This window comes from Melozone crissalis, unplaced genomic scaffold, assembly GCF_028551555.1.
Source record: "Melozone crissalis strain CALT ecotype California unplaced genomic scaffold, PUWL_Pcris_2 ptg000029l_1, whole genome shotgun sequence".
In the NCBI taxonomy this organism is placed as follows: domain Eukaryota; kingdom Metazoa; phylum Chordata; class Aves; order Passeriformes; family Passerellidae; genus Melozone; species Melozone crissalis.
In genome coordinates, this window is record NW_026535807.1 from 1,419,983 (window position 1) to 1,437,099 (window position 17,117).

The following is a 17,117-nucleotide window of genomic DNA, read 5'->3' on the forward strand; positions in this document are numbered from 1 at the left end:
TAAAGACCCACATAAAAATATCACATGCAGGGCAAATATTTAATGCAACCCCATTTTCAGAAGTGTATGACATCAACTGCATTTTTTTCAGGATATCAGAGCTTTTCTTAAATTAATGGTTATTAATCATTATATATTGCATGGATTTGCAACATTTTATTTGCACAGGCTATTTTAACAGGTCAGTAAGGCACAGGACACTTTTCTCTTGGTGAGCATCACTATAAGCTCTGGAGACTCTCTGTGTGTACAAACAGTGTTTAATTTTTGAGATATTTATTCCAGTAAAGCCTGGCTTTGGAATAACACTGAGAGCCCAGAGAGTAAACAAGGCTGCTGCAAACCTCAGACATAAACTGATGTGCATTAATTGTATTTCAAGAACCATCATTGCAAACTCACAAATTTCAGTGGGGTTACTTGCATGAAGAGAAAGGAGCCAACTGAGGCTCAGGATTCACTAATTACACTCATTAATTACTTGCCCAACTACCTGGTGCTGAAAAAATAACCAACATTCCACAAAAACATAAAAAAAAAAGAATAGGATAAAATCAGAACTGGATAACTACCTCAAAAGTGAGCTTATTTTTCTCTTTATCAGAGAAAGGGAACCTCTGACACACCACATCTCTTAAATATTCCTCTACAAATTCCATTGTTTGTGCAAATCTCTCCTTAATTTCATCTTTGGAAGTTCCACTGCTATCATAGCTGAAGAGGGGAAAAAAAAGAACAAAACAAAAAAAAGAAAACAAAACAAAACTTAGCATGCAAATACACAGGGCTCTTTTCCCCCCAGTACAATCTTTCATTGGTTTGTCAAAATCTAAGAAAAGCTAAAGGCTGGTAAATAATTTATCCAAACGAGGGAGTCAGGACACTGACACCAGAATTTCCTGGCTTTTGTTGGTTTATCCCATATGCTCATTAGGTACTATTTTGAAACATCTGAGGAAAACAAAAAAAAAAGATAATTTCATCCCAGAAAACACAAAAAGCAACCTCATTATTTGAGTGGAAACAATGACAAGTGAGGTGCAGCACTGAGGAGAACGGGTGGCCAAGAGAGGCTGAGTGCGGATGGTATTTTTCCTCCAAATAAAACCAATATATATGCAAAGCAGATATTAATTTTTAATATAAATTCTAGGGGTTTTTCTCAGTATGTGCAGAGTGACTTGGAGAAGGACAACCCCACCACCTCCCACAAAATATTTTTGCTTCCTATTTGATCACTTATCACTGGTGAGCTCCTGCCAGAGCTAAAACCATTTGGTTTTATATTTTGGCCTTGAAATTTGATTTATTATCTACTCAGCAGAGAAAACCAGGCTGGCAAGGAGGGAAATACAAGAAACCACCAAAGACCAGTAATAACATTGACAAAACTTAAATTCCTAAGATGTAACTTCAATTTTAGGTGTTCATTTTCTCCAACTGAAAAACATTAGCTCTGAACAGTTGAGTACTATAAATTTGGAATTGTTAATTATAGAGTGAATACAAGTGGTCAAGAAACCATGTGCCTGCTCCAGCTGTGGCTCTGTGTAGGTTTTGAGCACTGTGCCAGAGGATTTTCCACTGGAAGTTCAGGAATGTGTCCTTGTTTGAGCACCTTCCCCCTGTTTCTGCTGGTGGTGGTGAGCTCCCATAAGGACAGTCTGTTCTGAGGGGAGCACACTCAGAGGAAATGGCCCCAGATTGGGGAGGTTTAGAGAGATTTTAGTGAAAATGTCTTCACTGGAACAGTGGTCAAGCCCTGGAACAGGGGCCCAGGGCAGTGGTGGAAGCACCATCCCTGAAGTGTCCCAAAGATGTGTGGATGTGGCACCTGGGGACACAGCTCAGTGCTGAATGACGGACTTGAGCTTGAGGGGCTTTCCCAAGCTAAACAATTCTGTGGTTCTCCAACCAAATGAGGTAGGAGAAGAGATAAACCCACCCTGCTCTGCCTGCAGGACCACGCTGGGAGCTTATTTCATTCTCAGCAACACCTTACAGTGTGTTTGATTTATTTACAAACAGCAACTCTATAAACAACACATGACTTCAGGCCTGGTGCTGCCTTAAAACCCCACAGCTGTTGCCTATGGGTAAAACCCTTTAAAGTCATGGCTCAGGCCTGGTGCTTGGGCTAAGTACAGCTGATGGCAGGGCTGACAAGGATCTGTGAGAATCAGCCTGCACATCAGAATCCATCCTGTCCAGAATCAATCCTGTCCAGAATCAATCCTGCAGTCATCCCTGTCCCATGGGAACCAACCCGCACCTGGGAGAGGAGGGACTGGTACCCGCGGGAAGCATCTTCTACCCAGGAGACAAGAACACAAACGTGTTTAGAGAAGAAAGTCTTTGGCAAGCTCTAGCAACTAGTAACCAATGAATACCAACCAACTAGAATTAAGCAGGACACCTTCAGCAAACCACACAAGCACGAGCAGGGAAGAGGAACGGTGGGTGCGAAGGCCCCGTGCCCACGCCAGCCCGCCCCGAGCAGCAGCAGCAGCCCCGCACTCACTCGTCGATGGCGATCTCGGAGGGGATCTCGGACCAGAGGCGGGCGTACTTGACGGGGGTCACCTGCTCCTGGGGGTCCCTGTCCACGTGCATGTGCAGCATCAGGCGGCAGAAGGAGGCGCGCAGGTCGTAGGGCAGGTTCTCGTCGGCCATGCAGCGCAGGATCAGGTCCACGTCCAGCTGCCCCGAGATCTCGTTGATGGCCAGGTACTGCCGGTCCAGGCACATGCGGGCAAAGAGGTTCAGCTGGTACCTGCAGGGGCAAAGGGGAGAAGGAAATTGTATACATTAATTTATGTGGGCTGGACGATTATGGTTTAATTTCTGTGTAAAGTGTGCAAATATATCTATACATATGTGTGTATATATATATATATACACACTTTATATAGATATATATACAACTCCTTTAACCATTAGAAACAAAGCATATAAAATATATATAAATAAGGATATATAAATATATATAAAGTATACTTTATATCGACAAAAATATATATAGCATATATATAAAGCAAAGAAGTTCAGCTGGCATCTTCAAGAGAAAAGGGAAAAAAAAATTATGTGTTAACTTATGTGAGCTTGATGATTATGGTTTAATTTCCTGTGTAAAATACATATAAATATGTATGTAGAATCTACTTTAACCATTAGAAAAAAGCATATAAAAATATATAAAAATAAGCATATATAAATATATATAAAGTATACTTTATATCCACAAAAAAAAATAGTGTATATATATATATATATATATATAAAGCAAAGAGGTTCAGCTGGTATCTTCAGGGAAAAAGGGTAAAAAGGAAATTATATGTGTTAATTTATGTGGGTTTGACAATTATGGTTTAATTTCCCGTGTAAAGTATATATAAATATATATGCAAGCTACTTTAACCATTAGAAACAAAGCATATATAAATATACATATAAATAAGCATATAAAAATATGTTTAAAGTATGCTTTATATCCACAAAAATAGATATAGTCTATATATAAAGCAAAGAGGTTCAGCTGGTATATCTCCAAGGGAAAAAAGAAAATTCTATGTGTTAATTTATGTAGGCTAGAAGATTATGGTTTAATTTCCTGTGTAAAGTACATATAAATAAATATATAAACTACTTTACAAACAAAATACCTACTTTGAAAGCAAGTATGTTTTAAAAAAACTTTTATCTAAGAGGTCTCCTTGTGAGCTCCAACAGGCTTCAATAAAATCAGGTATTAGGAATTTTCCTGCAAGAACCATTTGAATGAAAGAAACAATTCAAAACAAAACGGTTATTTAAACAAACAATCTAGCTGTGCTTTCTGCACTGCCACAATTGAGTCTGTCAAATGACTCTCAGGGGTTTATAACCCAGACACAGGAATTTGGTCTGGGCTGAAACCTGACCTTACACCATGCCAAGAACTCTGTGTCTTGTCAAGTCATCTGGAAAGCTCCCCCGTGTCAGAGCTGCCCAAAGCACGGCCTGGGCTGTGCCGACAGCGCTGCCTGGGGCACCCACACAGCCTCAGGCTGGTGCTGCTGCCAAGGCAGGACCTACAGGCCTGGGAGAAGGCAGGAGGCACAGGGAACAGCAGTGACTTCCTGCAAACCAAAGCAAAACCATCCACACACCCAAATCCTGCAATCCCCAAGTGCACAGGGAACCCAGTGTCACCTGCAGGGGATTTTCCAACAGTCACCAGCAGGAAACCAAGCACAAAGTGCTTGAAAAATTCAACACACTCAAAGCCTGAACTATGTTTTAAAAATCAGTTTAAACTGGCTCATGTCAGCACCTGGACTCCTCACCAGGAATAACTCTGTGCTTTCAGCTCTCACTCCCAAGAGCCTTCACCCTCCCTCTCTGAAGGCTGTTCTGTGCATGGAACAGGAGCTTTGCTCCCCAACACACCCTTGTGCATGCAGAGCTCCCCAGGCAGCCCCGCTGAGCTGGAGCTGCTGCTCACCTGTAGTAGCTGAGCACGTCCCTGTCCTCCTTCTGCCCCTCCTTGGCGTCCTGGGCCAGCTCCCGGATGCTCTTGCTGCGGATCTCCTTGTTGCTGTCCCTCCAGAACAGCCACACTTCCTCCTCGTCCTCTCCAACCTCCAGCGCATTTTCTCCACTCGACACCTCCTCAAATTCAAACCGAGAGAGCACCAGCCTGGGGGAGAAGGGGAGCTTACATTGCAGACCCACATACATCCTTCACATCACTTTTAAGACACTTGCCAAAATCTATCTTGCCCTTTCAGCAGTAGTATTTTACTACACCAAATCATTGGGGTGTATTATTGAAAGCATTACATTATAAGCTTTCCATTCAACCTTAAGAAGAACATTTCAGCTCCTTTCAAGTGAAAAAGATGAAGAAACAAGGAAGTTAAAGACACATAATAATGGACTTTCAAAACCTTCTTTACAGGAGAAGTGATTCAAAGGTCACTCAACAGACCAGGAAAAGACATGAGAAAGAAAAAATTGATTCATTCTGTATCCCATAAATGCCAAATGGATCAGAACTTCTTTCTGTTTATGTGATGAAGTAACCAGAAATAAATCAGCTGCCGATACTAAAAAGGTTTCCAGTAAAGAAAATATCAACACCTGAAAAAACACCAAATTAAATACTCAATGACAAATAAGTGATGTACCAATATTAAGAGTTCATGGAAGGAATACAGCCTTTATGATTTCATGACAAGCATTAAATGTGCAAGTATACTCTCAGCCATTTGTGTTTTAAATACTACCTGCTTCCCTTTTGCAGTATTTTGACAATGATATCTATTCCCTGGTACATATATTGAATAAAGCCATTTTTACCAAAGACAAACAGGATTTGGTGCCTGCTGTGAGGCCTCAGCAATGGCAGAGCAGAGCTGGAGCCCCAAACCCCACCTCAGTGGGAGGAAAGGTGAGCAGAGCTGGAGCAGCTTCTGCTCTGCTGCCAGCTGAGCTCCCTCAGAGCTGGGGGAGGATCAGCCCAGGAGCCTGCACACCCCCCTGCACACAAAGTCTGTGAGCTTTGGATCACACAGGAGAGACCTGAGGGGTTTCTGCCTGCGGGGCTGAGGATGCACCTGGCAGACACCTGCTGTCCCCAGCCCTGCTCCCTGTATTTGAAAAGGATCCCACACAATTAATTCCCTGCTTCCCTGGGACGTGCCAGCAGCGTGCTCAGCTCTGAGCCACCTTCCTTCTGCTTCACACCAGGAGAAGCATCTTGAAAGGCACAAACTTACTTGGTTTCAATGAGAATGTCTGCATTGGCTGGGTTCAGCACGGCCTTACAAATCAGCTCCTGTGTCACGGGAATAGACTTGTTCATGGAGACACACAGATCCGAGAGGTAATCCAAAAACCTGTTGGAAAGCACGAGCCAAGAGGGTATCAATCACTGTTGAAGTCTACACTGAAGCAATCTACATTTCAGGAAGCAAACATTCAGAACTCCGTTGAACAGAGCAGAGCGAGACTTGCTGCCCGAGGGGACGGCAGGGCGAGTGCCAGAACACAGTGAACTGGCTGTGCCTCCTCCTGAGCAAGCTGGCAGGTACAGACTTTTCCCAGAAGGAGAAGGGCAATCACACATTCAGAAATGCAGCTCTCACCTGGGCTCCCTATTTTTCCTCACGAGACTCACAAAGGTGTCAATCTCAGCAGCTGTGATGTGCTTCTCCAGGAGCTTGCGGTTGTTATGGAGCAGGGCTGTGATGGTGTCCTCAGCCAAGACATCATAGCCAATCTGCTTCTGCATGAAGCCAAACTGCTTGGCAATGTATTCCTTCAAAACACACAGGCAAGGAGCAAGGGGGTGTAATTAGCCCTCAGAATTCACAATAATAACAGAAAACAGGCGGATGTTTGTCAATACCAACATCCCAAGGGGTAAACCAGGTTAGATCCAAATTGTTTGTGTGAAAGAAAGCAAACAATGACACACAACCTTAACACCTCCATCCCTCCCCTCTCTCCTGGGCTAGACAGCAGCAATGCATTTATACTTATCTGACAGGACCCTGTTTTTAATACATGGCAACAAAAACTGAACAGCCTTAATCTACAGGGCAACTTTCAATGGAGCCGGCAGTCAGCAAGAGTGAACAGTCTTGTAATTCATCTGTGTGGGACAGTTAGAAAATCTGTTCTTTTCTTAAATCCCACTTCAAACCAGTGCTAATTATGTTATAGTTTCTGACAGATGAAAAATAGAATGAAACTGAGCAATCCCAAAACCTCTTGCTGACTGCAGCCACAGCAGAGCAGGGTTTACTTTATGGGATAAAGCATTTTTTTTTCATTTGAGCGGAGGAGCCACGCTGGTGCCATTGATCATGGCAGAGGTATTTCCAACCTGATTTTTCCTGTAGTCCTGCTGGGAGTGCCTGAGCACCCTGTAGCAGAGCCTGCAGATGTGCCTGAAGGGCGCATGGCGCTGGTCCCCCAGCTCCTCCAGCCGCAGCATCGGCCCGTCCCCGCTGTCCGTGAAGGGGGCTTGCAACAGCTTGAAAATCTGCAGATTCAGCAAAAACCACAGACACAGCCCCATGAGGCACTGCCTTCTCCTGCTCATGAACAGTGCCAAAGCTCTGTGCCTTTGTATTTCAAAGGGTACATCAGAAATGGGCTGCGGTCACCACAGTTCTTGGCCACGGAGTAGCCCGGACAGAAGATGCTGATCACTTTTATTCAACACCCTCTGCTGAATTTTTAGTTGCAGCAATGGTGAGCCTACAGCCCACTGCCCAGAGCCTGCTGAAAGCTGGAAACTCAAAGAACATTTGGTCCCAATAATTTGAGACCAAAGTTTCACAGAGCCACAGAATGGCTTGGGTTTGAAGGGACCATGAAGATGATCTCGTTCCAACCCTCTGCCACATGCAGGGACACCTCCAACCAGGCCAGGCTGCTCCAAGCCCCGTCCAGCCTGGCCAGGCACTCTGTTACCAGGTTCTTTTTCCCAAGAACTGGTCCCTTAGGCAGAGCCCAGAGAAACCCCCAGCCTACCTGCTTTAGGATATTCTGCTCTCTCATCAGCTTTTGCCGTTCTCTGTTAGGTTTAGAAAACACCACCTCAAGGACATCCTGGCCAGAATTAGTTCCACCAGTAACAAAGTAGACCAAATCCTCCAACAGTTTGGTAACAGATCTATGGAAAAGTCAGAGGCTGTTAACACGAGAACACAAATTCTCTGTGCTAAAAGAGCAGTGCCAGGGTAAGTCTACACAGATTTCTAAATGCTACATGAAAAACTAACAGCAATTAGAGACTGGATAAAGCTCAGAGGTTTGCACAGAACTTAAAATTAGAAATTAATGCTCCCCCATTGCTGCAGCCTCACTGTCCAACTAAACCAGAGCAGTAGCAAGGCAAGAAAATCCTTTTAGGACAACTCTACTCTTGCCAAGTTCTATTTGGCACTTCTTTCAATTGCCACAAACCATAAATCAGGTGATAATCTCTCCCAAGGCCAAGTAAAAGGCACTGGCTATGGAAGCACACTGCCCTGGTGTGACACAGCCAGCCCTGTCCTCTTTTTGTGTGGCCCCATTTTCACAGACACGGTCAGAGGATTTGCAGCAAGTCACATGCTCAGTCCTCACAGGATGGATTAGGAATTCCCACACTCCATTTGCAGAGGTATGCTGGGGATTAGTCCCCAAAGCTCACAACATTTATCATGCTCTCACTTCATGGAGGACAAGGAGGGCTGAACAGGCCAGGCCTGAGAACCTCCACTATGGACGCAACAACATCAAATCCCATCAAGGAGAAAAACAAATCCCTCCTCTATCCCTTACTCTGATAAAACTGTCTAAGAAACTGTTACTGACTACAGGAAACAACATTATCTTATCCCAATTCTGGCTTCCTTACCTTCTTTCATTCTGGGTTATTGTTCCCTTTTCCAGCTTGCCAGCAATGGAACCTAAAACTTTGCTTGCATCATTTGCAAAATCCAAGTCCCGAACCTCTGCAGGAGAGACTGGCACTATAGCAAAAGCTTCTTTGTCCTCCTTCACTGGAGAGGTCCCAATCTGAAAGGCAGAGAAGCTTTATCAGCAAACCCCAAGGCAGAACAAAGCAGTGGCTCACACTCAGTGACAATGAAAGAAAAGCCACCCTCTGCTTAGGCAGCATGGGAGCCCTGCTGAACCCAACTCTGAGAACACTCTGTGCAAGCTCAAAGCTGTCCCTAAACTCAAAGGAGCAGCAGGTGAGATGGCAAAATTGCTGCAGCCAGTGGAAAAAAATATCCTGCTCCTGATGACTGTTATGGATAGAAGTTGAACAGTGTAACTAGAAAAATACCAGGAATGTGAGCCATTAAGAGCAAATATCTTGCACAGGACTGTTCGTTACTGTCACATGCTCAGTTTGTGACAGGCTCAGGGAGTGAAACTCCTGCCAACACTTATGGAAGTACAGGAATCAAGGGATGTGCTTAAAGTCACAGAACTTACTTTCAGCATCACAGGCTTCTCCTCCTCTTTATCAATGGGGATGTTGGTGCTGTGAACCCAGGTGTTGGTGCAGAGGTGCCTGAGCCTCACGTAGGAGTTCCTGCAAGAAAGCCAGGAGTGCCCCAGCATGAGTCAGCCTCCCAGCTGGGAAACCTCTGCATTGCTGGGATTTTGAGATGCTGGCAGGAACAAGTGGGAAGGAAGTGTCATCCCTGTCCACACTGCATACCACAACTGGAACAGCATTCTTATTGCCCCAGCTCACTCTGTGAACTCACCTGAGGAAGGTTTCCTCTGCAGTGAAAGAGATTCTGCTCTAAAATAGAAACACTCTGAGCTGCTGTAACTCAGCTGCTGCACAGCAACAATCTGAACCTCTTCCCATCCTCACCTTTACACTGCTGTGAGCTGCCAACTTCTCCCCTTGTCTCTGGGGTTTATCAGCTCCCTGACACTCCAAAATATGGGTACCTGATGATTTAGGGAGCCTCTGAATAGATGGAACCAACTTGCTGTGCTTCCTCAGCGAGAACAGCAGCAAAGAGCTGTGTGCAGAGTGTGGCACTTGGAAGGGTGGAGCGGCTTTTCAACAGCAAGAGGTGCCACATGAACAGTGAAGAACACACAAATAACAGAAAATCCAGTGCTGAACAGTTGGTGCTACATCCTAACAGGATGAATGCCTTGCTAGAACACACAAGGCTTTTAGTCCCAGGTCATTCCTGGCAAGGAAGTCACTTAGGAAGTCACTTAGCCTCAATTTCCCCATCTGTAAAACGATGTTCTCTTACTTATACCTCAAATGTAAAGCACTCAAGGCATTTTCTAATTATTTCCACATTCATTAGAGGAGTGTCGCAGACATTTTTTCACAGAAATACTTTCTTTCAGATTTGTCCATTTTCTGAGAAGCTGAGGGCCCCAGAAAGAAAATGTAAACAATTGTTATCAGCTGCTGTAAATGCAATAGAATGCACCTGTGATTGGGTCATGTTCCCATGTTTATAATTAAGGGCCAATCACAGGAGCAAGCTGGGGACAGAGTCCCTGGACACAACTTTGTTATAGATTCTTTCTTCCTATTCTTAGCTTAGCAGCTCTGCAACTTCTCTCTTTATTCTATTTAGTATAGTTATTATATTTTATATATCATATATCAATAAATCCAGCCTTCTGATCAAGAACCAAGATTCTCGTCCTTCTCTCACCATCCCCAGCGACCCACTCAGGTCGCTGTAATAGAGGAGGAACCTGATTCCAAAGGATAAAAGGAAGACATTCTGGGGCAGCTTTGGTTTAAAATCCCACAGAACGCCCGAGCTGAGCAGAGGTGACCGTACCTGGGGACGAGGCTGTCTCCCCCTCGCAGGGTGGTGGGGTCCAGCTCGAAGATGGAGGAGATGTCGTTGCCCTCAGGCACGGACACCAGGGAGTAGGCCATCTTCTCCTGGGGCCCCCGGCCCCGCCGCAGCGCCTCCTGCTCGGGGTCCAGCTGTGGAGAGAGCCCAGGGCCTCAGGGCAGCCCTCAGAGCCCCCAGCCCCACACACACAGGGGGCACACTGGGGAATGGTGCAGGACACCAGCGACACTGACAGCAGCTGCTCTGGCCACGCACACATTGCTTCCCCCGGGTGCCAGCACAGCAACTGCCCCTCCACGCACAATTCACCTCACAGACAGTGCCACAAGGGACAAACCCCCCCAGCCACTCACCCCACACACGCTGGGAGCTCTGACTGCCTTCTGATAACACACATCAGCTGAGATCCCCACTCCTGACACTGCCAGCTCTCCAAACATACCCCACACACTGCAATTATCCCTCTCACCACACAATTAACGAGCTGAAAACATAAAAACCCGGCCACACCATGTACCAACAACAACCTTGCTGGGAAATAATCAGCTTCAGCAGCAAAACTGGGAGCCACATCCAGCAATCCCAGGCAAGGGAAACAAAAAGCCAATCAAGGAGTTGCAAGTCCTGCTGCTCACACTACAGCCTGTGCTGCTCCCAAGCACAAAAACGTGCTCCAAAGGCCATGGCACCAGAAGGATCCTTATTCCCAAGGTTCCAGCAAATCCCCAGCCTCCTCCAACAAAGATACATCAATTGGATAAAACCCTGGGGCTTCAGATGAAAGGACAAAAGGGTAGGAAAAAACAAAGGCGAACTGAGAAAAAGGAACAACAGCTTTCTTCAAATCCTTTCCTAGGGAACTCCCAGCTGTCACAAGTCACTAAAGAAGCCGCTCACTGTCCTGGCACACAAGAACCAGCTGTCCATGCACCTCAATCCTGGCTGCTATCTCCAGGGTGACCAAGACAGCAATTTCTCAGCTTCTCTGTGATGGTGGCACCCAAGGGAGTCAGCACTCGGGCACCTGCCTGTCAAAGCCCTGCTGCAAGGCACTGCCATCCTGCAGCAGATGGAAAAGGTATCCAGTGCTGCTTGTGCCTCAGGATACTCCCAAGTTAACATATTTGCAGTCAATGAACTTGGCTGCAAAGCAGTGACATTTACAGTCTGATTTTGAACATGGGAACAGGCAGTTATCTGTATGGAACAGAAATACACTTTGGGAGTGTGCCTTGAAGGGAAGGAGCAACTCCACACTCAGAGTCCATCTGGAGAGAAATTCTGGGAGAAATTCGCTCACTTGGAATGAGTTCTCTGAATTTCAGCTGTCTCTTCATCCCCCCCAGCAAGGGGAGGGAACACAGAGAGGGACACAGCTGCTCTGCCTGACCTTTGGGAGACAATTGGTCACTTCTTGAAAGTGGGGCAAAGCTGAACACGAGCAGTAAAGCAGAAAGCAGGAAATGCACAATTCGGGGAGCACCGAAATTCACCCCCAAGGGTGACAAGAGCAGCCCCTTGGCTGCTGGAAGGTGGAGCTGGCACCTCACCCATACCCATGAAAACCCCTCCTGCACACCCTCTGAGGGACAAGGAGAAAGCACCACCAAAACCAGGGAGTGAGCACAGAAACCCTGCAGCCAGCTCGCACTGGGATCACAATGGAGTTTGGATAAAGTTGGCTGAGGCAGCCTACACCCTGCTGTCAGCAGTGAAGGATAAACCATGTGGCAATTTCCTGTCAGAGCTGAGTTCTGCGCTCCTGCTCTCTTCTTGCTGGTCTATTTTTGCCATCTAGTGGTAAAGAGACAGAGCAGGAAAAACCAGAGAGCTGAGACAGTGCATGGATGTTATCTATGCACATGTCAGCAGGACACATCACAGGAGCAGCGTCTACCTAAAGCCCCTCAGCATTGATTAACTCTCAGAAAATTAACCCAACAAAACACCTCAGAATTGGATTCCCCCCACAGCCCAGGGAACAGCTGTGGGTGGGGTTTGTTCAGTTTTTTTATCATGTTTACTGCAGTCAAGCTGCCAAATGCCACCAAGGAGTAATCAAGAAAACAGCTCAATATCTGAGGGTGAGGGAAGCATTTTAATGGCCAGGCTATAATGAAAAATCCTTTTAGGAGGAAAAATGCACCCTGCAGGATTTCCAAGCATCACATCCATCTCTTAGGAACGGAAGGAATAGCTCTTCGTCATACCCAAATGGTGCAAATGCTCCATAATACAGGATAAATGACCAAGAAAGCTGCATAAGCCTGTCATCAAATCCAACTAAATAAATAAAATCCACAATGCAAAGTGCTGTTGCAGTTTTCTGTGCTTTCAGCTCCTGAAGCAATGCTGGTTCCCTCTGACACCAAAGGGAAGCTCCTGCCAATACAGAGCACCACACACTCCATCTCTGACACAACAACATTTACTGACAACACAGACTGGCTCCCTCAGGAAAACCAGAGGAATGGCCCTGGAACCACCCTCCCCCTGCCATTCCTGCTGTTACCCTGCTTTCCTGAGACAAGGTACAGCACATTTGCTGTTTAACACAGAGGTCAGACAGGCACAGCACTGGGGGACACTCCCTCAGGGACCAGTCCCATCTGGCGTCACCTTGATTCCAGCCCATGGCAGGACAGAGCTCCAAGGAAGGAGGCTGAGGAAAGGTTGAGGAAACAGGCAGACAGAAGAAGATGCCACAAAGGGAGGAGCTGAGGGGGGCTCAGGTAATGTGCTAATTCAGTTCCAAGTGGGTTGCTCTGCACTAAGGTGTCAACACCCACTCTTTGGACAGGCCTTAAAAGCCTCCAGAGCATGGTCAGGTCTTTAGTTTGTTCACTACCAAGGAAGCCTGGACCAGCTGTGCAGTGGGCAGGGCCTGTGCCAAGCCCTCCTGAGCCAGGGGCAGGACCCTTCCCTTGCCTATACTTACTGAGGATTGACACTCCAGGTCATCTTCCTCATAGTCAGGGTTTACCTGATGGAACAGAATCACAGGCAGGTCAAACTCCAGCACAGCTGCAAGGGGCACACAGCCTGAGCATCACCTGAGCTCCATGGGCACCGGTGCCCTGCACTGCTCCAGGCATGCAGAGCACACTGCCCACACCCAGCACGGCTGCAAAAGTGTTAAATGGCCTGCAAACATGCAGGGAGAGTTACCTCATCCAGGGGAATCCCTACAGGAGCAAGAGTACAGAGTTACCCAGTTAATGCTCTCTGTTTGTTGTTTAAATTCCAAGTGGAATTTCCAGCTAGAAACTACTGGCTTGGAGAAATCTTTTAGAACAAACATTATTCTTACCAGGGATCAGGTGAACAATCTGCTCTGGGATATTCTTGTATGATCCAAGAGCATGGGTTTTTTTTGGCTGATTAGAAAACACAAGATTTACTGGAAAAGCTCTGCACTGGATCACTACCGAAAAGGATTTGCAGTGTGCATGTGACAAAATGCCTCTGGTTTTCCAATCTGCTTATCAGAATAATATAAAATAGGACTTTAATCTGGGCTTTTCTCTATCTGCAGTTCTTACAGACTGGTCTGAAGTCAGTGTTTTCATTTTATACTCAGTTCTATGCTTCTGCTCAAAAATCAGTGATTCAAGAGAAATTACCAACACTTGAATTCATTTCCCCCCCAAGGCTCTCAGTCATTTACCATTTATTCATCAGTTAATAAAGTCACATTGAATCCAGTGCCCACATGACAGGATACCATTTAGTGCCTATTCTTTGCAGGAGAAGTTCTCAGCTCGAGAATTCACACAAAAAGTGTAATCGGCTCATGACTACCCCAAACCACGATGTTCTTTCAACTCTTTCATCTGCTCTCCTACATTTAGCATCTCTTTTTGCATTAATCCCAGTGACCACTCTCCTCCCCTGCCCGTGTCCAGTTCCAGGGTGGGAAACGACAGATTCTGAGAAGGTGCCAGAGGAGGAGAGCGCAGCGCGAGGCAGGCAGAGGTGCCAGCCCAGCCCACGTACCTCTGCTGCCAGGTAGTGCCCCGTGGCCAGGTGCTTGAACCTGAAGAGGCTGTTCCAGTAGCCAGCTCCGCCCCGGCAGGGATCGTGCTGCACCACCTGGGGGACAGGAACACACCTGGAATCAGCACAGAGCCCCCGTCCCTGCAGGGCCTGCCTCACGGCACGTGCAGGGAAGGGCCAACACAACCAGGGCTGAGAAATGACAACAACACGTTATCTGTCACCAGGACCGTGCAGGGAATGCTCTGAGCTGGAATGGTTCCCCCCAGTTTGTGAGTGAATTGAGGAAGGGGCTCTCTATGTGCATGTGCTGCCAGGTCTTGAAACAAACCCCTACAGAAGGCAACAAATCCATTACCCTGTGGCTGTAACTAAACTTCTGGCTGTTTAAAGTGGATGAGGGAAGACACCTGGAAATATTTCAAATGCAACAACGCTGTACAAAATAATATTTATATTTACTGACAAAGTGGGGCAAGGAGTGCCTCCAACACCTGTAATCCCATATTGGCTGCTCTGTGGGTTAGGTTAATCTGGTTCCTAAAGAAAACTCATCACAGCTGACCTGTTCCTTTCAGGGAAGAACCCTCACCTGTCCAGGTAACTGCACACACATGGGGAGTTACCACAGACTGATAACATGCCAAAGTCATGCTAATTACAGGCAGACTTTCATTTGAAATACAGGAGAAACTGAATGTCACAGCAGCTGTTCTGGAAAAGGAATATAAAATAAACACCTATCTGTCATTACCATTTATTTTTTGATTCTTATATGCACTTCATAATTGAATCAGATTTAAAATCATAAACCAATGCTAATAATACCAACAGACTGAGGCTATTTTCAGAAGCCAGTGATGGCCAAGGTGTTAGTCACTCTGTTTAAAAGCCAAGTGAATGTAAAAGCCAGCTCTGACAGGCTAGCAAGGGGCTGCAGCCTCCCATCAGATGAGGCTATACATAATCACATTATTCCACACCAAAAATAGAGCCTTCAGTACACTCAGCAGGACACTGGAAATTATAGGCTGTTGTTAAACTTCAGTGACTGCTAAGAAAATGACTTCATTGATGTTTCTCTGTGCCCTTTTCCTGAACTGTAAAGCACCTGAACGAGAGCTCTGTGCTGCACCATCAGAGAGCAGAGCTCCACTCTGACTGTGCACAGAAAGCAAGTGAAGGAATTCTAATTTCAACTGCTAACACCAGGAAAATGTTACCCAAAGCAAGAAATGCAGAGTGCTTTAAACAGAAGGAGGAATTGCTCCCAGCAAGGCAGCCCCAGGCTGGGTGCAGAGCTCACCTCCACCTCCCACAGGGCTTTGGAGCTGGTGGCAGACGTGGCCGACTGCCTGCCCGTGGTCCTGAGGAACACGTGCTGCTTCTTCCTGTGCTCGTCACACGTCAGGAACTTCTCCTGCTCGGCGTGGAACAGCCTCACCACGTCGCCCTGCCAAAGAGCAGCCTCAGCAGGGGCAGGGCCCAGCAGGGCCCCAGCTGCAGCCAGGCACAGCCCTGCCTCTCACCCCTTTGAGGATGTCGTCCTTGTTGTCGCTCCATTTCATGAAGAGCACGATTTTCCAGCTGGTGTTGCAGTTCACTGAGTTCACCTGGAAGGAGAAGGAGGCCCTCAGTCCCACTGTGCTGTGTCTGCACAAGGTCCTGCCATGAGCCACTGTCTGATTTTCTAGACAATTATCATCAGAACACTGCAGATCTAACTGCATTGCTCTGGAGAAGGGAAGTCTTTTCTGTATCTGCTCCAGAACAGAGCTGACTTGCTTGGAAGCCACTTGTTACACATCTGTGCTGGTAGATTTAAATTTCTTCCCAGTGACTAGTATGGGGCACAACCCCTGATCTTGAAGGAACAACTTGTTTTTAGCCAGCCATGCAAAAGAGATCAAACCCAAACCTCTGCCAGCTCCCAAGAGAAAGCAGAGCTCCAAAACTCTTCTCTTAAGTCACTGATTACCAGGATAACCACTCCTAATAAGCAGTGCCAGGGGTACCAACCAGCTTGCTGAATTCCAAACCATGTAGAAAGAGCTAAGCTGAAGCACAGAGAGGTTTTACAGCTGCTCCAGCTGTGCCAGTCCCCTTACCTCATTGCATCCCGGATTATCCACAAGCTGATGGCTACTGGCATGGAGAGGCTGGCCAGCATTGACAGGATTCAGGACTACTTTGTCTCCAATGACAACCTGCAGAGAAGTGCAGCATCAGACAAATTTGCACCCTGAGAAAGCTCTTTTTCTACCTTTTTTATTTTTTTTTAATGGGAGCCATGGGAGGAAATCGCCTTTTTGCACTCTGGAGAGATGGCAGTCTAAGTGTTCCACCGGGATTCTGTCTGGTTCAGAATTTAGCTCACCAAACTCAGTGACTGAGGCAAAACCCCCCATGCTACTGGACTCAGAGCCTTGCAGACAAAGCAGACTGAGCTCTGGTACAGATGGGGATACAGGATAAATGATGGCTGATGGATAAATTCACCACGTTACTTGCCAAATATACCTGGCCTGAACCCCAGAGCACACTGAAGTTTATCACCTCCTGGTTTTAGGAAGATTCCATACCCAAGTGACTCAGATGTTGCAAAACAGGGGATTAAAATGGCAATGCATTTAAAAAATTCCCATGAGCAGGAGCATTTCACTTCCTTATTACCTCACTCCTCACATCCAGAGTGATGACGAATTTTGATTCCAAGCTGACAACACTGAAAACCAAGATGCTAATTATTCCTTCCAAACCTCCTGAAGGAGCTCAACA

General features: G+C 46.4%; 1 protein-coding gene across 10 annotated transcripts in view; it reads right to left on the reverse strand.

The window, feature by feature from the left end:
- ITPR1 (inositol 1,4,5-trisphosphate receptor type 1) overlaps window positions 1-17,117 on the reverse strand; it is a 161,430-nt gene that overhangs the window by 92,589 nt on the left and 51,724 nt on the right. For 7 of the 10 annotated variants that reach the window (XM_054280933.1, XM_054280939.1, XM_054280941.1 and 4 more), the window contains exons 7-21: window positions 16,448-16,546; window positions 15,869-15,952; window positions 15,646-15,792; window positions 14,340-14,435; window positions 13,282-13,326; window positions 10,323-10,474; window positions 8,983-9,082; window positions 8,396-8,556; window positions 7,525-7,666; window positions 6,872-7,030; window positions 6,129-6,301; window positions 5,760-5,879; window positions 4,484-4,678; window positions 2,522-2,773; window positions 573-714 (exon numbers count right to left, since the gene is read on the reverse strand). In XM_054280933.1, the coding sequence (XP_054136908.1) occupies window positions 573-714; window positions 2,522-2,773; window positions 4,484-4,678; window positions 5,760-5,879; window positions 6,129-6,301; window positions 6,872-7,030; window positions 7,525-7,666; window positions 8,396-8,556; window positions 8,983-9,082; window positions 10,323-10,474; window positions 13,282-13,326; window positions 14,340-14,435; window positions 15,646-15,792; window positions 15,869-15,952; window positions 16,448-16,546 (2,067 nt within the window). The remainder of the gene's footprint in view (window positions 1-572; window positions 715-2,521; window positions 2,774-4,483; window positions 4,679-5,759; window positions 5,880-6,128; window positions 6,302-6,871; window positions 7,031-7,524; window positions 7,667-8,395; window positions 8,557-8,982; window positions 9,083-10,322; window positions 10,475-13,281; window positions 13,327-14,339; window positions 14,436-15,645; window positions 15,793-15,868; window positions 15,953-16,447; window positions 16,547-17,117) is intronic. The other 3 variants (XM_054280942.1, XM_054280938.1, XM_054280937.1) reach the window with 1 other exon arrangement.